This window comes from Ambystoma mexicanum, chromosome 9, assembly GCF_040938575.1.
Source record: "Ambystoma mexicanum isolate Mex_15411 chromosome 9, UKY_AmexF1_1, whole genome shotgun sequence".
NCBI lineage: Eukaryota > Metazoa > Chordata > Amphibia > Caudata > Ambystomatidae > Ambystoma > Ambystoma mexicanum.
In genome coordinates, this window is record NC_090931.1 from 833,226,283 (window position 1) to 833,250,109 (window position 23,827).

Below are 23,827 nucleotides of genomic sequence, written 5' to 3' on the forward strand. Positions count from 1 at the left end.
TCCCCGACAGATCCAAGCCAACAGGCACCCATAATCACAATAGATCTCAGCCAATCCCTTCCATATGATAAACTCAAGTCCTTTTACTTTCATGACAAAAAAATGTGTTACTCATCCCAGTGATATCCCCCAATAAATGAGCTCCCATTTTAGGACCCAGGCTATGTAGGGCTATTGCAGCCCTCATTCAAAGTTGTCTCAGTTGATACAACTTGACACATATTTCTCCATGGCCAAACTGTCAATGATGTGCCCACTCCCCCATAGAAAAGACAAGGCAGACCTCAGCTCAAGTACCACATGATACCCCCCAACCCAGCACCTATGCTACTCAAGGCTGTGCCCAACCTATGTTATCCGCATGACAGACTTCTGTACATGCACCAAGATGAGTCCCTTCCCATGAACTAGATCAAACATAAAGGATCTCCTTTTCCATCCATTTGGCAAGTTGGTCCGTATAGTCCACAGGACCGGATGCAGTTTGCATACTGCTCATGACCTTCCGAGTCCATGGGATGGTTTGAAGAATCCTGACACAATAATCCCTCATAAGACACTATCACCTCCATGTCTATTCCCAGTTTTATGAACACATAAACGAATGAGACATGTTTGGGATCATATTTGCAAAAGATCTGTCCATTTGTATGGTGCCTTGAAAATATATGCTAAGCAGGGGTGACAGTGTCCAATAGAAGATACGTCGACTTCACAGATACAAGTGAAATTCAGCAGTTTCAGCAGGTGTGCATCTTCCTAACTGTATGTAAGTGGAAATGGCAGCTCTGATGAAAGGGGAGTTTTCGGAAGAAAAATCTGTTTACTTACGAGGACCTCTCTTCCCCCTACCCTACGGGTTGCTCTAGCGAGACGCAGGATATGGCATGAAGTCACTAAGCAATGTTTCCCGACCAGTCATAAGCACATCTTGCATAAGGGAAGATACGAGTTTCCATGAGGGGCTCTGTCCAGGCAATAATTAATGTTCCACTATGCCCCTCTTGCAAATGTACCACTGCCTTAAATGTGGTGGATGTTATAACACCAGTGTAGGGTTGGCCCATCACTGGTAGTCTCAACAGGCCCAGCAATGCTTTTCCTTGCTTGTGAGGACCACATAAAGTCTCCAGACACCCTTTTTCGAAAGCACGTGCTTCGGAAGGCGCACCTTCTCAAGTCACCTCTGATGGCGTGCAGTCAGAAATGCAATACTTGCACACGTGGGTTTTGCACGTCTACTGCTTTCCCAAGCCCTTTGGCTTTGGTGGAAAGTTCAACACCCATTTAGACATCACAGCCAGAACGAGACAACGTCATTACTTTTAGTTTTTCTTTAGTTCTCGTTAACCCTTTTTCAAAAAGTTACTGCAATCAAAATAAATAATGAATTTCTTAAAGTGAATAAAAACATAAATCAAATCTCAAATGCATAGTAGATCAACCTTACGGGGGATCTCACACTCTGGCTATGCTTCAAAACCACTTATAAAACTGAAAACAAGTACCCACTTCACTTGTTCTCAGACACTCGGTAGATATTCCTTTGGCAAATCACACTTAATGTGAAAGCAATGTTGATGCAACACTTGCCAGCATGGTAGCCACTGCAAGGAACTCAGAATCTAAAGCAGCATGTACATTAAGCATAATTTCCACTTACATACAAGGTGGGGCTCCTTGTTGAAATTTGCTGCCGTCGACACCTGTGGTTGAAGGCCATATAGACTGAAAATGGCTTCTGAGTAACTTGGACTCATGAAGGACACATTTGTGCCAACAGACCTTCTATTCAGCATCTTGCATTCCTATTCTTGTAGTTGGACAGCCAACTGATAAGGACCCAAGAATAAGAAGCCTGGGTATTGTCAGATACACAATCTAAACAGTGCCAACATGTTCAATTCCAGATCCCAGTCTGCTGTGGAATCGGTAGTGGTATGAGTGGGTCGGCCTTTAATATGCCATGTTGGTCAGACTGCATTGCAATAAACCTGTTACATCAAGTGTTGAATGGCCATATCCAGAGCACTGAGTCCGTGTGTTTCTCTGAATCACACTCTCACTTGATGTCACAGGTTGTCCCTATTCTGGCAGTACCCAGTCTCAGGTTCGAATACAGAACAATGGACAGAGAAAATGAAAAGGGACTTCAAACTTTCAGAACAACTATGTGCAACGGTCCACTTTCTTTCTCCTTGCTCAAACCTGTACCTCTCCTCTGTTTTAGTTCAGCTTTAAAATAAAAGGTTTCATGAGACTTCCATTAGAACTGTTACCCAAAACGAAGCACGCTTTAACTTAGAGAGCATATGTGAATCTGTTGCAGCGATGATGATAAGTGTATCTTCAAGTAGAAGTGATCCGCCAAACATCAAAAGCACCAGATACAAACTTAGGAGGGAAATGGACCTGCCGGGGCTCATGTTGGACCAAATTTTCGTCATTTGCACTGCGGGCTGCAAATCTAAAGGGCGGTGTACAAGCACGTACGGCGCCTTTTGCCCATTACATATGCACTGCGCAGTGCAACGTGATTAAACGCTGCCCGGCATATGAGTGCCGCTTGCCGTGCTCACATGCACTCGCAAGCAGCACTCACAGTTGAAATGAAACCCTCCCCGGCATGCTCGCATCGCGGGGAAGAGTTTCAATGTAATTGTGCACACTCGAGCTTGTACAATGGATCCCTATGGGGTCTGCCTGATTTATGCCGCTGTATAAAGCAGGTGGATCGCATCGGGATCGCCAGCATCTGTGGCGGCATGAAAATCCATGCTGGCGCAGATGCTGAAACGTTTGTATGGCGGAGAGGAAGGAGGTGGAGGGAGCGCAAGTTGCGTTCAGCCCCTCCTCCCCGCCATACAAATGTTTGAGTATGAGCGATAACATAAATGAATGGCATAAAAAAAGCCTTACGCGCGGCTTTTATGCCATTCTTTTACGCTACGTGCTCATAGAACATGAGCTCCGCTGTGTTCAGAATTGTGAGGGTAGCTCTAAAAAAAGACATCATTTAGGGCCTGCTTCACAGAACATCTTCCAATGGGATTGCACCATTATAAAACGCGTCTGTACTTTCAGAATTGGATGTTTCGCCGAGACCAGGTTAAACCAGCATTGGCATGGCCGTGCTCGTGTACATATGCCACTAGAATTGGAGACAGAGTGGCAATCCTGGACTTCTTGCATCATGCTTAGTGTAGTAAGACTGACAGACTGTAAACACTGCACTATTTCTTTCAGTGTAGGTAATTGCTTCACTGTTTGAATTGTATTCTAAGGGCACCCAGACAAACTGCTAGCTCTTAGCACTGCGCGGATGCTCTCATGGGCTCAGTGGAAGTCGCCATGACACACAGGAAGATTAGACACACTGTGCCTGGCTGTTTGTATCGAGTCTTTAGTGCAAACAGAAACGCAGTCAGTACACGCAGCGCTCTTTCTATACTTGAATACGTGCAGGGAGACATATGAAAGCCCTGTAAACATTCCACTGCTTATAGCATATGTTTGGTGTTTCCAGAAAAACCGAGAACCCTGAACTGTTCGTCTCATCTGCTCAGGACCCCCAAACACAAATTCAGACTATAGTCACTTCCCTGTTTGCTTTAGACGGGCAGTAAACAGTAGTTGTATACAGTGCACCCAGACACAATGAACAGACTTTGCTAAATTGTTTCTATTAAGTCAATACACGGTGTACTTCCTATTTTGTAACTGCCTCATTACACCCTCGTCCCTCTTCCTCAACCCAGTCCTTATCTATAAACGCGACCTACCCTCTAGAGAGGCACTCAGTTGACTATCAAAATGAATTAAAAAAAAACTCACTTCACTCTGGTCCCAGGTGAAGGAGGATCCATGGCGTCACTCTACATGATCCCCCCATGTTTTACATGACCCTCCTAAAACAAGCATCTGGTCTTTGTATTCTACCGACCAAATGGAAGCCCATTCTAGGAAGCTGTGGTATAGACTACGCAGAGGGTCATAATCGGAGGTACAGCAGTCCAAGTCTTGGACCCAACCCTGACTTTGTATGTGCGATACAGCTGTTGCCCTGTTGCGTTCACAGCTTTTGCACACAAAGGCAATATGGAGGGCCTCTGCCTGCAATGGACCTAGAATACATGAAGGTCAAGTTAGTAATACTGTCTCTGTCTGGGCATTGGCCCATGCTGCGATGTACTATGTGCATACTGCTGTGGCAATGGAACACCAAAGGCAGAAGCATTGTTCATTCTCCAAATCAAGATCCGGTGAGCACAAGGAGATGGATAAGCCGGTTGGGAGGCTCCTGGTAAATACCCTGAGCAAGTGAGCAGAGGCCTCATTTACACTGTTGTGTAGCCCCATACAATGTAATCTCCCTAATGATACGTGCAGAATTGGTATGAACACCCTCCTACACAGGGTTTCTCAATCTCACAAAGTGGCAGAAACATCATCCATAAGGAATGGAAGAACCAGATAAAGCAGATACTTGGTAAAAATACCTGACAAGGATGTATCTGCTGTGCTTAAAATAGACCCTCTTCTACCTTGTTTCTCAGGCAGGACGACTGTATCCTATGAGGCTGTCTGCTTCGGTCAGTATCGACAAAAAGGTTGACAATGCCCTATAACGGGTGCATGTTCCACACAACTTGACTCTGTATGCATACTTGGAAGTGCATGCTCTGGACCTGTTCCTGGTCTCATAGGAAGAGGGAAATGATTGGTGTGCACTTACTGACATTTTGGAAAAGCAGCTGACATTTCACCAGTTCTGATCACAGCCAGTGCTCTGATGTCTTGGTCAGACAGCACTTTATTGGTGAAGGCCTAAAGGGCGAGGCATTTCAGAAGACTGGCTGTATAAGGCTGCAATTGCGAAGTCAGAATCTCTTTGGTGAGAAACTGACAGCAGAGGAATCAAGCCTTCCACAGCCACTGAAACCTGAAGGCACAGTCCATACAGGTTCCACCACGTGCCGGAGGTATGAATCAGACACATTTTGTGGAAGAGTTTCTAGCTAGCATTTCCGCCAGTACTTTCGAACTACATTCTACTGACTAAGGGCTCCATTGTACAGCAAGACTTTCCTGTGTAGGCGATCATCTACAGGCTTTCACTCATATGTGAGGCCTGGATTGGAGGTGGGGGGTGTGAGTGGCCAATCTTTAAGGTTCCTGAACCTGTCAAGAGGCTTAGGTCTCATTTCCACACCACGGCCCCGAGACCCCGCGAAGAAGTATAGTCTCTGAATGGTATTACACCCAACAAAAGTAAGATAACTCTCGCACCAGAGGCAGAGTGAAATATATGATATGGCATTTATAACGCACCTTGCACAAGTGTTTCGAGGCACGAGAAATATATTGGTTTTCTCCATCATTTTTCTGAGCCCATATCTCCCACAACAGACTTGCAGAGGGCAAACAAGTTTGCAACTACTATCAATATCACGATGGAGACATTGAAAGCCATTAGGCCAATGATTTTCCAGGGAGACTTCCTCTTCTTAATCACCTTAAAAGGCACTATCCCCACCACTCCAGCTCACCAGCGGCTCTTACAGTTTGTGATAGACATTTCGACTCCATACTCTCCAAAAAGTGTGTTCCCTGGTTCTGGGGAGCCTATTTAGATTGATTCCGTGTGAAAGTATTCCTCTCCACCTTTATCTGAATAATTTGTTAATTCTGAGAGCTTTGTTTCAACAAGCATTCCGGGACACCAGGTGCATATGCACAGTTCTTGTCCGGGCCCAAGTGAAGCTGGAAGTAAAGAAGTTGCTTCTGCTGCCCTCTCAATCTTTCGGATTTAAAGAAGCCCTACCTTATTATGAATTCGAGAGGATCTCTTTACCTCCAGCCAAGTCGACAACATGTCTCAATCATGTAAGACTACCGTTGCGATACCACAGTGCTCGTCAATTACCTCAGTTGCGGTGTCTTTCACTGCTTGAGAGACCTGCCCATTGTTTAGAGGGCCAATCTGAGCAACCCTTTAAAAGCACACATAGCCCTCCTTACAGTTGCTGCCATTCAAGACTCTTTCTCCCCACTCAAAGCTCAGTGAAGAGGTTGGGGGAACTAGGGACTTTATTTTGCAAAATTCTCTTTTCCATGTATTTCTCTGTGGAGAAATCTCTGCCCTTCGCCAAGTTTGCACCTAAGATAGTGACAGATTACATTTGAATCATGACTTGGTACTCCCCACCTGTTGGTCCCAGGGGATCAGGTTTTAGCTAGACCTATCCACGGCTGGATGTGGTCCTAGGGGAAGAAACCCCATACACCTACATTGTGTGGGTGGAATTGCCAAGCTATTACTACAGCACATAGGAACACTGAGGTTCCAGGCCTGCAGAGCATATTGGAATGCCTCACAAGAGTCATATCAGGCTCCTAGGAAGCAGCAGCTCAGGGGTTATATGTGTAAGACCTTCATCAGGTAGCCACTTGATCTTCACCTGATGAATTGATCACACCTGATATATTGTATGCAAATGCAAAAGAAACCTCTTTTGAGGCTGCATTCTTGGATTTGACAGGTCCATGAAAGATGGCATGTTGTCAGTAAACTTCACTGAGGGTTTGCACTGGTGTTTTTGTGTTGACACTATCTCTTGTACTGCTAGTTATACTATTATATATAAGGACTGGTATGAGAAGTAGGAATTAGAGGGTAATATCAGACGACCTACTAGTAATTCGTATTGCTCTAAGTCATACTCTTCCTCGTCCTTCGGCCTGCCCTGGTTCTTGACCTCTGACCCAGGTATGATACAGGCATGCCATATAGGGTGATGTCACTTAACCTCATCCACTACAGGGAAGACTAAAGTTAGTTTTTTTAATGAATTTTGATAGAACACGTTGTTCCTATCTGTAGGACCCAGAGTAATCAGGATGACTGATAAGTAATCTAAGCATTGTGTGACTTCTTGCATTTGGCATAGTACCTATGTATTACCTTCCTGATGGGAACGGTGCTCAATCTTCCCAGACCTAAAACAGAGCAGAGTTTGAAAGGAAGTAGGAATGGTAGGAATGGGCACAGGAGGAGAAAATGTAAACTTCAGCACAGCGTTGTTTTGAAAGTTCTGCTCCCTGAATATTTGTGTGATATTTCACTCTGTTCTTTGCATTGTTTTGTTACAGGACAATAGGAAGGATCCAAAGTGCCACTGTTTTATGATAACTCAATGGGGTCGGTTGCCTTTGCAGTAAGACTGTGTGACTAATGTTCTTTTTGCTGCTGCTGTTCTAACTTGCTGTGACCCTACAGATGATGACAGGAGCATCATGACCGAGCAATTAGAGACCTTGCCAAAGGAGGAGAAGACAGAGATGGAGGTTCAGAGGCCACCTGCCGATAAGCATAAAAAGGACAAGGCCCATAAAACCACCCGGGGCCGTCTTTCCACCCCGGAAAGGAGGATGGCCAAAAAGGAGCCTAGCACAGTGCCCAGAGATGACGTGAGAAGAAAAAAAGGTCTAGCATTTCATCCAGACTTTTGTCTCTTATTTCTTCCCAGGGCAGTGTCGAAAATGTATGTTTTATATAAATATAAATAAGAATACATGAAAATATCCCCATTTCTAATTATTTCTTCTGTGATTACTATCATGTAAGGTTTTAAAATAAAATAACCGAAAGTTAAGAGACATAGGGCCTCATTACCAGTATGGAGGTAGGTAGCAATGCCGCATTTAGCGGCATGGCTACCCCCATACCGGGTATGGATTCCTGGAATGGGGAAATACCGGGCCATTTCGACCTTGGAGGGCCTAGTAATTCTCTTTCCCCGGACCCGGTATATCCCCATTCCCATTGAGCCCCTATAGGGCTCAATGGGAATGGGGAGGATGCTAACAACGGGCCCGTCATTAATGTCAGTTACCATCCTGGTCTGCTAGCGGGTCCCGCTAAGGACGCCTGGTTTTACCAGACGTCCTTAGCGGGACCTGCAAGCAGACCTCGTAATGAGGTGGTAGAGGGTTAACTGCACCGGCAGCTCTACCAGCGCCGTTAACCCTCTACCGCCTGGGTCGTAATGAGGCCCACAGTATTTGTAGCACTGTAACAATAAAAACTTGAATACAAATCCAGTAGACCGATACATTGAGTGATGGTGCGACTCTCCAATGTCATTGCCCGCTACCGCACCCTGAAATCCATTTGCTGCCATGCTAACGAGTTACAAATTCATCATAACATGGCTCTTGGGGCATCCTAAAATAGTCCTAAATCCCGACATAGAACAATAGCCCATGTTTTTCCTACATGCCCGGCTGCACCAAAATTGGACTTGTTTGCTGTAAAAGTAGAAGTACACCCACACAGTGAACCTCAATTGTAACCCTATTGGTGTGTTATTCTTTTTTCCCTCCCTACTTGACTGTCTGACTTTTCTTCTGTTTCCCTGTCCATAGCAGTGTATAAGAAAGCTGAACTTGCTAATAAATCAGAAATTCAGACCCACTCTCCCTCCAGGAAAATAATTTTAAAGCCCGCTGCCAAATTTTCTAGACCAACGAACCTCTCCTGTGTAAGACGGAAGCCGACAGGTGACTGATGTGTTCATGTATTTTTGGTATTTTTGGTATTTTTTATTTTTTTTGCAATGTGGCTGGCAAACAAACATGAGCATCTGTTTTATATCGCTTCGTATTGATCTCATCTGCCTGTAGATGTGTTTCGTTTGATCGTTTCTCTCTTTCTCTTTTTTGTTATTTACGTATCGGAGAACTTTTTGACGCCGTCGATAATTTCTCTCTCCAAGTGCTTGGCATCATTCTCATTTTCTTTTCCAATTTTCTGTAATAGTTGTTCATTTATATATAATTTTGTTTTGCAGAAATCATGAACCCATACGCTTGCCAGAGAAACTTAGGAATGCATTGGTTGTATCTTGCCGTTGTGATAAGTGCTTTACCGTAGGACATGCGTACAATCATTGTGTGTGTTCTGGTGGGAGCTTGCTCGCAGCTTGAAACCATGGTATACATTCCACATTGTTTTGCTTGGTTTTTTTCTTCATACAATGTTCTCTGTGTATTTAAAGTGTAGTCCTCCACATTGGTCCTGCCAAGAAATCTGTTACTGGTGTTTATCGGGGTCTGGGCAGCATGATTTAGGCTTCACAGCAGATCAGTCATTGGAATTCAAATGACAGTCCAAGACTCAATAGAAACCCCTTGTAGGGCCTCGTATTAAGACAAGAAACTAAAATAGGACAGGCAGAAAAAGGAAAGGACCCAAAAAACAGCACGAGGCCGATCAAAATCTCATATCGTCACTAGAAAATAAGAGATTACCAAAGAAACCCTTGAAAAATGATAGGCAAAACGTATTTAATCGAATTCAGAATGCATTGTGGTTGCTGAGAAAATACTAATTTGCATGTTTTAGTCACTAGTTGGAAATGGTTGAGAACCACTGCAAATGGAGGAAGCACACAGAGACGACCTAGTGGCAAAAACAAGATAATGCAATTGATTCACTTGGGGCTGTGGTAGACATCAATGGCAGAAATAAGAACTGCCACTGTCGGCCAGTGGCCTGTGTTCTTCTTTAGAAGTTGGCCACTGAGAATTCTACTTGCAGGTTTTAGGGTTGGGCACAGTCATGCATAAAAGAACCCACATCTGGCACTTTTCTCCGTGGCATGTAGTGCACAGCAGCGTGATGTGGCTTCCTCTGGGGCGCTACATGGCTCTCTGCAGCAGAGATCCAGGCAACAGCAGAGCCTTCGGCAAAACTCAGCAGCACCAAGAATGAGTGGTTCTAGCCAAATTGCAGCATTGTCTACATCCTGGATCCCTGGCTTCAGCGAGGGATTCTAAATGTCTGGGCACGCACATGAAGCACTCATTAAGATCCTTTAACACAAGACCTACAGTGCCTATTCAGGGAATGTTTCACCGGCCCCAAGTACCTGCTCAGATCCAACTGAAACATGCTTACTGTGGTTTCACAGTGTGTTTAAGTGCCAGAAAACTTTGGGTCTACCATAAAGTCAAAGGAGATAAATACGACCTTGGAGGTAGCCATGCCACCATTTGCGTCATGGCTACCCCCATTCCGGGTACCGGGTCCGGGTTCCTGGAATGGGGAAATACTGGGCCATTCCAACCTTGGAGGGCCCAGTATTTCCCCATTCCAGGAACCCATCCACATTCCTATTCGAGCCCCCATAGGGCTCAATGGGAATGGGGAGCATGCTAACAACGGGCCTGTTAATGACGGGCCCGTTGTTAGCATGCTGGTCTGCTCGCGGGACCCACTAAGGACGCCTGGTAAAACCTACCAGGCGTCCTTACCGGGTCCCGCAAGCAAACCTCGTAATGCGGCGGTAGGGGTTAACGGGGTCGGCAACTCTACCGGCCCCGTTAACCTCCTACCGCCAAGGTCGTAATGACCTCCAAAGTCTGAGATTACCAAGCTGAAATCTTTTGGAGGAAATGTGGGCAAACTTGGAACACCACGCAGATGACGCAAAATATTGACTTTCACCCAAATGCATAAACCCTGAACTTACTGTTTATTTTTTAAGCCATCAATTGAGAGTTCGTATTTAACCTGCGATTTAACAAACCATCAAAGAACAACTGCAATAGGATTCCACAAATATCATTAATATCATCTAAGAGAGTACAGTAGACAGCAGAGGCAACAGTCCCTTTTCGGCAAAAGTGAATGAGAAGAAGTAGTGGAACTATGTTCACTTCTGGCCTGCCCCCGTTCCCTACAAACCCCATCACCATGCCCTCCCACATGCAATCCAAACCCCCAAACACATGCGCCTGCCAAGGGAACGTTCAGTGCAGTGCACTGTAAAGGCAACTATCAACTTCTTCCTAGACTTTTTCAAAAAAATGAAACCACTGGTAAAAGTATAGGAACAGTACATTTTAATTTAAAAAAAAGTATAGGAGCACCACTGCCAACTGCTCCCTCCCATCTCCCCCACCCCCCCAACTTCGACCACTGGTTTTGGGACTATCAGAATTTGCAATGGTTGGTTTATTTTGGGTGAATCCAAATCGCAAGATTAGGAATCACTCTACGAATTTCTTGGGCAAATCTTGAAAACAAACACCAAAATGTGCGCCAAAAGCATGTCATGGCCTATTGTCAGCATTTTACACGCGTGGAAAGGTATGTGCGGAATGGCTTCACTGTTTATTGAAAACATACATCTGTCTAAAGCACATAATTGTTTCGAGGCAAATATAGCAGCGTTGTTTCTATAGTTGTCGATATGGTATTTCTGCTTCCCAATATACAATGCTTCAATCCTTGGTCCTAGGTGGACAAGAATGTTTTGCATGTTGTGTTGCTCAGCAACTGCGCCCAACATCTTGAAGCAAAGGTTTAGTGGCGTGTGCAGCAGCCCACAAATAATAAAGAACTAAATATTGTTCAGCAGCTTAGGCCACCCAAGCTGAATCGCAGGCGTACACTCACGCGGGGCTTGCCACCGAGATGCTATGAATATGGGTGCATTCCCAATGTCCCACTTTCTCTCCGCCGGGGCAGTGCAAATCACTTTATTCTGCCCCACTCAACCTCATAAAGACAACATGTGCAACTGCGGTCACTCGAAACCATTATGGTAAATAAACTGCGAGTAGGAGGAGTGTGGGGTATCTATCACGCATTCTCGGTTGCATACACGGCATCATATTTAAGGTCAAAAGTTTCAAGAAGCAGAGGTTTGATATCTTTGAACTGCAATTCTATGACATAGTTCAACCAACATTCAGTCAAAAGAACGCTACCATGGGTAAGTAACTTGTTCTTCGAATGGATTGTGTCCTCCCATGTATTCCTCATCTTATGATAGATTCCCAAAGCAGTGCTTGTATTTCCGGAGGAGGGAGTCAGATCTTTCCAATTTTTAATAATATTGGTCTGTGTGTACAGAATGTAACACTTCCTTCCTAAAAACACCTTCTCGGCCTGAGAAAGAGTCCAGACTATAATGCTTGGTGAATGTGTGGACGGAGGACCATGTGGCTGCCGCACAAACATCCTGAATTGGGACTCCCTTGTGTAAGGCAGAGGAAGTAGCCATGCCCCAGATCGAATGTGCTCTGAGACCCTCAGGAGGATCCTCTCCAGCTAATCCGTAGCATTCAGAGATTCCTAAGATGATCCACCTAGATAGGGTTTGTTTTGAGACCACCATGCCCAGTGTAACCAACAAAAAGTTGATAATCTTGTCTTAATTTAGACATCCTGGAAATGTAGAAGCGAAGTGCACATCTTGGGTCAAGCCTGTGTAACCTCTTCTCTTCCTTTCCAGGATGAGGTGGAGAATAAAAAGAAGGTAGAATGATTTTTTGAGTTAAATGAAACTCAGACACAATTTTTGGTAAAAAGGTTGGTTTAACCTTAAGGACCACTCTATCCTTAAAGAAGACTGTGTAAAGAGGCTTGCAGGACAAGGCTTGAAGTTCACTAACCCTACGGGCTGATATTCAAGAGCCACTAAAAGTATGGTCCTTAAAATTAACAATCTTAAAGGACATGAGAGAATAGGCTCGAATGGAGCACACATAAAACATTTCAAAATGTACTTGAGACCCCAAACCGGGACTTGAAAAGGGACCGGAGGAAATACATTTGTCAATCCTTAAAAAAACAGTATAACCAGTGGAATTGAGAAGAAAGATACCTATTCAGAGGAGCTCTTAAAAATAGATAGCTACCAGATACCCTTTAATTGTGCCAACCTGGATCCCCAGATTAGCCAGGTGTAACAAGAATGATAACACTATAAGTGTACTGCATGTAAAAAGGTCCACATTCTCATCCCTGCATCAGCTGCAGAATTTGCTCTTCTCTTTGTGGCAGATGTATTGGTGGGCAGATGGGCATGTCCAGAATGTTCGGGTACCACGTCCTCCTGGCCTAATCCAGAGCAATTAGGATAATGGATTTCCCAAACGTTCTCAACCTCCTGATCACATGAGGAATTACAGGGACTAGAGGAAACGCGTACAGGAGTGGAAACTCACAGTCCACTATGAATGCGTCCCTTAGAGCTCCTCTTGGGGGAAATTCCCTTGAGCAGAACAGTTCACATTACCTGTTGACACTGGTCACAAACAGGTTGACTTGAGGGGTTCCCCAAAGGGCAAATATCTCTTGAAGGACTTCCTGAGCTAGTTCCCACTCCTTGGGAGACTGTGCTCTGCCTCTTCGGAGAATTTGCCACCGTATTCTCCTCTCCGGCTAGGTGAACTGCCAATAGGAAGATTCCTTCTTGAATTAAGCAGAACCAGAGCTGCATTGCCTCTCTGCACAGTGGTAGTGACCCTACACCTCCTATATTGTTGAGGTAGTACATGGCTACTGTGTTGTCCGTCATTATCAGGACATTCTTTTCCCGTACAGAAGACAGGAAGACTTTCCGCGCTAGCCTGATCGCCCTCAGCTGCAAAAGGTTGATGTGTAGTTGGGTCTCCGATGGAGACCAACGACTGCTGATTGTCAGATCTTGGGCGTGGGCTCCCCACCCCATGAGTGGGACATCCCTCACTACAATTATTTCTGGCCATGGTTGCGAAAAATGTTCTCGCTTCAGAATGTTTTTCTGGTAGGTCCACCACAGAAGGTCTTGTGCTACTCTGCTTGGAACCTGAAGAAGGACTGACATACTACCTGAGAATTGGGACCATTGATTCCTGAGAGCCCATTGGAGAGATCTCATTCTCAGACGAGCCTCTGGCACCAGGAAAATGCAGGATGCCATGAGGCCAAGCAATCTCAAAAAAACAAAGGCCGGAAGAAGCTGGGTACTCTGGAATTTGGTGATGATCTGCAGAATACCTTGAGCCCTCACATCGGGTGGCAAGCCTTTTCCCAAGGATGCGTATACGACTGCCTCGATGAATTGGAACCTTTGAGATGGTATGGCATGGTCATGTGGGACTTCTTTTAATTGAGGGAGAAGCCCAGTCTGTGGAGGGAGTGACATGTGGATCTGAGATGTTCCAGGGCCTGTTCGGGAGAACGGGCTCTGATCAGCCAATCGTCCAGGTAGGGGTAGACGTGAATCTCCTCTCTCCTGAGACTCGCTGCTGCCACCAGGGTGAAAACCCTTGAGGTGAGGTCAGCCCAAATGGCAGAACTCGAAACTGATAATGAGAGCCACCTACGGCGAACCTCAGGTGCTTTCTGTGCTTGTGATGGATTGGCACATGAAAGTAAGCACCCTGAAGGGTCTTAGTCTAGTCCTGGAGCTGGAGGGCCGGAAGGATCTGAGAAAGGGTAACCATCTTGAACTTGTCCATCCTCAGGAACTTGTTGAAATCTCTTAAATCCAAAATGGGCCTCAATCCTCCTTCCTTTTTGGGGATTAGGAAGTAAGGGGAGTACCTTGTTCCTCTCCACTACAGTTACTGGTTCTATAGCAACTTTCTCTAACAGGGTCAATATTTCCTGAATAAGGAGTGGATCTGGAAGTTTAAAAGAGCTATTACCCGGTGACTGGCTCTGAGGCTTCTTTAGAAAGGGAAGTCAGTAACCATAGGCAACTGTTTCCAATGCCCATGCATCTGAAGTACTACCCCGCCATTTGTGCAGATGCTGTGAGAGTCTGCCTCCCACCGGGGTCTTATGGACTAAGGACTCAGAGAGGTTTTGAGGCAGCTGATGCAGTGGCTTAAGGTAAATTAGCCGTTGCCTGGGCAGTTTTAGTACCTTTTCCCCATCCACCACGGGGGAATCTTCTCTGACCTCTTTAGTTCAACTGAGGAGCAATACAAAAGCGCCTGCCCCTCTAATTCGATCCAGTGGGGCGAGGTTGCGGTTGTCTGATTACAGCACCAAGGGATTTGGCTGCTGCTTTGGAGGCCTGCAGCTTCTCCAGGCTCTTATCAGCCTTGCTGTCAAATAAATGTGGGCCGTCATAGGGCATGTTAAGAAATCTGGACTGCACATCCGGAGCAAAACCAGACTTTCTCAACCAGGCAAATCTGCGCATTACAGTACTAGCTGCCATAGCCCTGCTGATATTGTCAGCAGAGTCGAGACCAGTCTAGAGGGATTTGCACATTGCATCTTTCCCATCTTTGACAATGTTTAGACATCCGTCTTTCTTCCCCTTCGGGGATATGTTCAGCCGCCATCGCTATGCAATCCCAAAGGGTGAAAGTGAATTTAGCCAGTGCACAAGTGGCACTTGCCGATTTAAGGGCCATACTCCCTGCAGAGAATTATTTTTTAGCCAAAGCGTGATAACGCTTGTAATTGCTTACCAGGGGGATAATTGGGTCTGCATTTTATTTGTATGTAGAAGTGGCCGACTGAACTACCAAACGTACGGGAGTTGGATGCTTTGTCATATAATATGGATCACTGCTTGACGCTCTGTACTTACTTATCAATTTTTTATTCACTACCAGAATTAATTCCGGTGTCTCCCAGTTGGCATTCACTCGCCTTCGTAAGGCTACATGAAAACGAAGAATAGGGTCCACCTCTGGTCCCTTATCTAGAATATAAGTGAGGTTGTCCTGTTCAAACAGAGGTGCAGGCCTACTCCAATTTGTATCCTTGATTCTTCAGAAATCAAGGCTTCTGGGACCCCTGGTGATCCATACTGCAACCCAAATGGACGTGATTCATCCAAAGATGGCTCAACATCCTCATAAATTGAGGAAAGTGACTCCAAAAAGTCTTTCCTTGGTAATGGGGGTGTATGTTTTCTCGACATCCCTCAAGGGTTTTGCAATGTTGGTCGACAGCAGTGTCAAAGTCTTCAATGCCACCGACGTTGAGGGCTTCGACGGCTGTGGTGTCGAGGACTTTTTAGGCACTGACATCGAGTCTGTTGGCGCAATGGCATTAATGACTTTATTTTCAAAGGAGTCTTTCCTCTACTCGAGGGAACATCCAAGGGCTCCTGAGGAGTTGTCTCCTGATCACCCAAGCCGAGGGCGCACAGGTTTTTTTCCTTTGCCTTTTTTTTGTCGTGTTTGTCAACATGGGCATAGCTCCTATCTTTCTTCAAGGGGGTTGCGGCTGCATTCTCGAAAAATTCAAGCATTTTAAGACTGAATCTTTCCCATTCAACCGGTGGGGCAGATTTGGTTGGGCAAATGACCGGTTCCAGCAAGGAACTCGATGACGAAGATGGCTATCTGTGGCACCTCTTCTTCGAACGATGTGAGGATGATGGCGAGTGGTGTGAACCACTGCATGACCAGGACCTTTTAGCTTTCTTTCAATGAGGAGAGACATCTCAATCGTCTGAGGATAAAAAAAGATATTTTTTGATGGAGTCATCGAAAGGGATTTATGAGACCTACCTGTAGCTAACTTCCCTCTACGCTCTTTCAGGGCTTGCGCTGTCATCGATAGGCGGGACTCACAATCCAATGTTAAATTAGTGGATCCTGGGCACCCCAGACTGACCCGATGGGAGTGCATAAGGAACATTTTCGCCCTGCAGTCGTGAAACTTCTTGTACCCTGATCTCGGAGCTGACGCTGACAATGATGCCATTCTTTATCACTGAACTCGAAGGTTTTTGGTCAAGGAACCAAAGCACATCAATTTCCGAAGCAGTAGCTTTCACTGAGCTGAAGCCAACGGTCGCTGATGGCACTATATACCATCAATGATGTTGACATCGAGACAGAGGCCCTCGAGGTACATCGATTCGACAGGGTTCGACGCCCAGCACTCCCCGCTGGAAAAAAATTCTGAAGCAGGTAAAGCTGGATATAGAGATATCTAAAGCTGGATATGGAGATATCATAAGATGAGGAATACATGGGACGACACAATCCCTTTGAAACAATGGCTCTAAATAACTATTAAAATGTCTTCCTTTTGTTGGACTTTTTGACATTGCATTTGCCCTTTTTGACATTTTGTGCAATAGCCTCCCGAACACAATTATTGTTTTGTCAAAGCATTGCAGCTCATGGATTTCGGTGCTATTTCAACCTTTTTGACTAATATATAACAGTACGGTACCCTCAATGATAACCCTAATGATATCACCTGGTGAAGGCATTGGGTAACATTCACGTCATGATATATCACATCCAGAGATGGACAATTAACTACCAATTAAACCGTGTATGTGAGCATCAGAAATTAATTTAGAATTCTAAACCTCATCTTCTTTTCAATGCCTTTTTTAGTTTCTCATCCGTGAGAGAGCAGCATCAAAAAAGTAATAATTGTCTGTTCAAAATAAACATTCATCATTAGGCATAAGGAGCAAAGCAAACAGTAAAGCCATATTATTTAAAATGTAAGTGGTGAGTTAACTCAGTGTTAAAGTGTTTGCAGCAGAAATGACAAACCCCTAATGAGAAATGTGATTATAATTAAAAATGTGCCATTGTTCTTTTCATCCATTATATAGAAAATGCCTTTCACCAAAAATAAAACATTATATTCAAGCAATATGTACTATAATGCACAGCCGGCCAAACAATACCCTATTACATTTTTCATTGTGGGTTGTGAACAATTGGGTGCAAACCTCCTTGACTGCAGCCAAACCATACTCTGTTCAGAGGAAAAGAAAAGCCTGCTGTGCAGATTACCCTCTCACTCCAGAGACAAGTATTGTGCAAAAATCTTTTAGTTACATGGTGGATTGCATTGCCTCCTCTAAAACAAAAATGACTTTTTCTTTCCTGGTGTGTATATATAAGGTGTTGGAACTGACAACAACTGTAACTCAAATTCCCCCCGGTTGATGTTATTTCTGATGTTGTTGCGGATGCTCTCTGTGATATCATGTATGTACTCGGATTGAGCAATAAGGGGACTCAGAGTTAAAGTTGTTGTGCAACAGTTGCTGAATTTCATGGGCTTTGCTGGGTTGAATTTTTTCACCTTAACTGTCTCTTAAGTTTTTTTGCTGCATTTCAAGTTCTTTGTTATGCCTTGTCTTGCCCCACCTTGCACCAATTACAATACAAGACCATGGTCCACTGGGCATGGCTTTTAGCTACGGCGAGTGGCCATGGCCAAAGGTTGTGGCCCTTATCCCCTATTGTAGTAACTGTTCATGTCCCTTAAGCCATGGCTCCTGCCACTGTGTGCAAATGAGGGTAATAGATTGGTCCAAATCTCCTTTGGATCTCTTAAATTATCCCAATGAAAATGTACAGTGGGAACATTATTTCCGCAAGAATAGCTCTTTCTCTTTTGCGGGAATCACCATTCAGTCCTTGGTGGGCTTTTTCCAACTATACTACTCAGGTGAATTCTCCCAACCACGCAATTCCTACAACAGTTGTAAGACGCAGGTCTTCTTGTAAAATTCCTGAAACCCGTCGACTAGCTTTTTGAACTTGTTGCCTTCTGTTTATTTTTCCATGATAGTTTCTTGCCCGCGGAAATACTCTTGCCTAGTATTCACATGGGAACATAACCATGAAAGCCATTGTGCTGGCTTCTATTCCAGCAAGAACAGTTCCAATGGAAGCACAATCTTACCACAGTGAAACGAAAACTGCATAACATTCAAATGTTTACCTCATCCCGCCTACCACTCTATATGTGCACACTTCCTTTTTTGGTCCCAGCCCCCGGCACTCTCCTGATATCAATTCTCCCATAGTTTCGTCCCGTGACACACTTCTATTCCCACCAGAATCTCACAATTTACCCGCGGTGATCCTGTGGGATTCCAGTGGTAAGTCAAAAAGAATACGACTAAAAGAAATCACATGTCCAACTCACCATTTCCTTCTCTTTCACCCTCCAAACATCCTCCCTGATATGGAATCTCCACTTTGCCTCCACCAGATATAATTTTGAGCACTTTTCTTTTTCCAGTTCCTGCAGGTTTACTGTGGTCAAATCTTGCATCAAGCATAAGAAATTGTGGCTTTTCGTTTTGTGAAAAGCCTAAGTGATGCAATTCACCATGGGAGATATATAGAAGTGTTTTGGGACCGGTGCACACCCTTCTCCATCAAATAAAAAAAAAACATTGGACAGATTTATACCGAATCACCGAAAAGGCAGTATCTGCACCACTTTATGGCCAACTTTTTTCTTCTTTGCCGCAAACTCGTCCCTTTTTTCACCATAAAAAAATGAATGGGATTGGGCCGAAAACAACTTTTATTTCTACTCTTAAAAACTTTTCCAGTGTTGGGGGGCCCATACCTGGAAATTGTTTTGGAAAATGTCTAATGCATTCAACGAGTCAAACGTTATTAGCAATAAAATGTTTGGAATCAGTCAACTGTTCATAATATCATAAGTTTCACATTAACTTTGGGGTGGTTACCACCATCTTATTATATACATATAAATATACTATATATATATATATATATATATATATATATATATATATATATATATATATATATATATAATATATGTGTAGTGCTTTTATCCAAAGCACTTTACACACTATATTCACTAATACAAAAACAAAAAGCACATTCAAAAGAACATATGTAATTACAGAACAGTTAGTTGCTAAAACTAAATTAAATTTTATCTGGAAATCTTACAGGTAGCACGTGATCTTGAAACAGTTTCTTAAAGAGTGTCAGAGTTTGAGTAAACACCATGCACATGGCAGAGTCTTACATGTTGGATTTGCCAGGAGGTGAAATGAAGGAGATGAGCTGGAGGGAGAGCCAGGCCATAAAAGAAGATCTTCTTCTGCAGAAGGAAGTGTGTACAAAGGACAATATCCTTGAGAAGATCAGATACAGAAGTAATGCACACATTTAATAGTAATGTGTAAGAAATTCAAACAATAAATATTAGGAGGCCACATGAAAACATAACAGAAGTCTGAAATATATAAAAACCTGCACTCTTCCCTGTATAGTCAATCGTCTAAAGACACAGCCAGCTATGTGCAATAGCAAACTCATATTAAACAAACTATCACAGGGACCTTGCAATTGCAAGAAGCTGCACAAATCTGCATTTGTCCCATATGGACTTTTTAAAGATTCACCTTGATGCCGCCATTGATGCTGCGGGGTTACCACAGTACAGGCAGGGAGGTATAGGGGGAGACGGTCACAGAGGTGGGGACTCAACCGGAAAGTTCGAAAACAGGAAATCCCTCTCTCACTCGTCATGTTTCCACTTGTGTTAATCACGTCCATATTCGTGTTTTAGGAGTATGCACCTCTCTCTAAGTCTCTATGTCACTCCATTTAAACACTTCTGTCACCCTCCTCCCTGATTTAAGCAATTCCATGTTAATATGAACTTTGCTTGGCCTGGTAACCTGCACATTGTACTTCTCCTGGGTTATGCATTCAGGTTCCCTTCCAGCCCTGGGAGTCTTCCACCACAGTTATTTGGACTTGCTACTGTATAAATGGCTGAGCAGGAATGGCACACTGATTTACGGGTCTCCTCTTCTGCCCCCTCTTACTTCTACCCCACTATATTTCCTGCTGTCTACTGCACTCACCCTTTACAGTCAACCCTTGACTCTGTCCTCTCTAACAGTTGGCTTGGCAATCCCAGGACTGTGTTTCTGGGGTTTGTCTTCGAATGGTAAACAGGCACATCTCAAGCGCATTCCACAGACACACATTACAAGTACTATATCTACGGCAATATTTTTGGTGGGGATAATATGTAGTGATACCGCTATTGAGTACTAAGACAATGCCCTCATTGCAATTTTGCCTCCAGGTATAGCCATCCCGGAATTGCCCTCCTTTTTGCTGCACTTATCTTTGGAGCCAGCTGTGCTATGTCGACATGCATCGAATCAACCCTACCCTGTCCCCTAGCTATCCTAGAATCTCTGCCTAACAGCAGGGTTCATATTTAAATGCTCCTGCTTTGCCCACCTCCCCCAACACCACTTTTACTTTTGTCCACAGACAACGGTCTGGATACCCTAGACCGGGTCACAATATACCACTCTCCACACACGCCTTATTGATGTGAGAGCACTGTGGTGGTAATTTGATGCTGTACACAAGCCTATTTATATTTATAATGTATGACATTATAATATGTAATAATATATAATGCATGGCACATATTGTGCTTCTAATATGGAATTTGGGAATCGAGTGACATTCACCCGCCTCCTGAATGTTCTTTCTCATGATTTTGCCATATTATAAGGAGTCATCATTGGCATTTTAGGACTAAAAAGCAGTTACAAAGGTACACACATATTCAGTCACTCTGTTTCTCTCTCTCTTTCTCTCTCACACGAACTCTCGTTCTCGCAACTGACAGAGCATCTGTTTCTCAAGTGACTCAATTTCACACAAACGTGGATATCAAAAATATCTGAATGGGCAGGCATTCATTCAGGCGTAATCCAGTTCACAAATGTGGTATCTTAATATATTCCCCTTACAGGATAGTTGTTCGAAGACACGCTGAAGTGTAAAAACGATTTTACTCACTTCCAAAAATGAGATTCCCACGACTCTCCTGGATTTCAAGTTCACATTCCTAAACACTATATATCTAGTACATCTTGGCTGCTCTCCCTAAAAGGTAGATTGAAACACCACACATATATCTGGAGTGCAATTCAGTGCTTGGAATTGAAGTAGATAAAGGTTGTCATGGAGTTGTCATAGTAATTCAATCGGTTTATCATCGAGCATCTCTATCTTGCCTTGCTCTCACTCCTATCTCCTGTAAAGCATTCTCGTTCCTTCAATACTCTACAGAGTTCCTGTACACTTTCCAGCTCTCCCACTTGTTCTGCTGCTGGTTTCTCACCTCCCCACACCTGATATCTTGCTGCAACCGCAGCAGCCCCCACCCCTCTTTTCCTTTCATGCTGGTCCTTATCATTCTAGGAAATTTTCTCGGAATCCTAGAAGAGCATTCTGAAGCTCTTGAACGGCTGTCAACAAATTACAAATAGGTCATTTAGCACTATCACACTGAAAAGCAGCTTATGTGTAAAACTCACAACATAACATATGCAGCACAACCATTGTATACACAGGACAGTAGAGCAATTTGCTGGTCTTCATACCGAATGCTGATTGTAGGGCTGGATCACTAAGCAATAGCTCCCCCCAGAAGGTGGCATATCATGGGGTGGACCCCATACAGCTCTGTCTAATATTCTTTCACAGACGCTTCTGACAACAGAGAAACATTGTTCAAGCACCAACAAGAAGATGTGTTTCAACGGTCATACTGCCATCTGTAAAACAATACATTACATGTTCAAATCCCAGCATCCCGATAGACCAAATTATGATACCTACCAGATCAACTTAATCTCCTTCTTCCTAAATTCGTTTGCCAATAAAATATGAGATTGCTAAGACATCGACTAACCTACAGCGTTAAATGGTATAGAGAAAAGGTGGATATATCCATTTAGCCTTAACATGTATGAAACCAGATACACAAATGCACCCACAGCTGGCTGGATCCACCCTAATGGTCTTTATTTTGAGTTGTAGACCCAGAGTTGTTGGTGCATCCTTAGTGAATCTCTGGTCACAGGCCCAGTTCTACCCGAAAAGATCTGATACGGTCATCGTAAATCTCACTGCACACAAAAAACAGCCAATCATACTACTATTCCACTAAACAACTCTCAGCCACCTTACAAGACGTTGTCCCTCACCCTTTAAAATGTTGATAATGTTCCTACCCGCTGCACGAGTTCTGCTTTCCTCACGCCACGACCCATGTAGAAACAGGGGAAAATGCTGATAAATGATGAAGACCTTCAAGCCTTTCACTTCTTCTCACTCACTGTTGATAAACTGATAAAAATGGTCAAAGAGAAGCACTTTTAAAAAGAAAACAGAGGTAAGGTAGATTAAAAACTTTACAAATACAACTCTTAGGCATAATGTTGTGACTTCTTCTTTAGTGGGTACATAATCCATGCAGGTCACCAAGACAGGGGTGAGCAAACAAACAGGCTGATTGGCTATGGTACCAGACAGGCCACTGTGACCTCACTGGCTGAATGCCAGGGGCAACAGCAGCTGCACTGCAAACTGGGGGGATTTAGGTATCAGGTTTGTTTAGTTTTTGGGGTGATTATGCCCTGAAAAGGGAGTGCCCAATAACACCTGCTGCAGAGCCTCAATGAATTTTTGCGACACCATGATCAAGATATTTTGTTCCAACAATGGTGTTGTCCTCCTTTCAGGTGAGTCGCGCCCTAGGGAAAGAGACCCCTCAAAGGGCACAGAGACATAGCCGTGGGTTTTAACACTGAATACGTGACATAAGGAAGTGAACATGGCAATCTGGAAAAAAAACGAGCCTGAGAAGAACTCGGCCTCAAATTACCCTAGTGAAGGGCTAGTGGGGGGGAAGCAGTAGGGGGGCCTTTGCTCCAAGCCACCTCGTGTTAATATAGTGGCAAAAAAGGTGTGCAAGTGGGAGAGAGGCCTCCACTTCTGACTGGAGAGCCATTGCACGACAGGAAAACAGTCATCCCTGCTCTAAAATGACAGAGAAACAGACAACAGTAACAGATGTGGCTGGACAAATGCTGGGAATGGAGTATGCTTCAATTCACGTTTTAAGAATTCTTGCGTTTTCAGCTTAAAACTGTTTTTTATTGCTCTACTCTTTCCCTTTTTCCCTTTACCCCTCCTTGACAAAAGCCATTTTGAATGTCATCATAGAACGAGCGCCGGGGCCATGGGGGTGTGGTATTCTTTCTAACTTTACTAAGCCCGCAATGTTTCGAGTGGGGTACTGCAGTGCCCCAAACTTGTTGATGGTCTTTGATGGCATTGTATATGTTGTAGGTAATGATAACTTTGATCGAATGCCATAATGAGAACATCGAACATTTAACATCATATCTTTAGAGACAGCAATGGTCTTTTCCAGTGGGAACAG

At 44.1% G+C, this 23,827-nt stretch overlaps 1 protein-coding gene across 18 annotated transcripts in view; it reads left to right on the plus strand.

The window, feature by feature from the left end:
- MAP2 (microtubule associated protein 2) overlaps nt 1–23,827 on the plus strand; it is a 680,541-nt gene that overhangs the window by 362,790 nt on the left and 293,924 nt on the right. For 9 of the 18 annotated variants that reach the window (XM_069615866.1, XM_069615867.1, XM_069615868.1 and 6 more), the window contains 2 exons: nt 7,280–7,486; nt 8,428–8,562. The exons of 6 other annotated variants lie outside the window; for them this stretch is intronic. In XM_069615866.1, coding sequence (XP_069471967.1) covers nt 7,280–7,486; nt 8,428–8,562 — 342 coding nt within the window. The remainder of the gene's footprint in view (nt 1–7,279; nt 7,487–8,427; nt 8,563–23,827) is intronic. 3 more of the 18 variants (XM_069615871.1, XM_069615878.1, XM_069615880.1) reach the window with 1 other exon arrangement.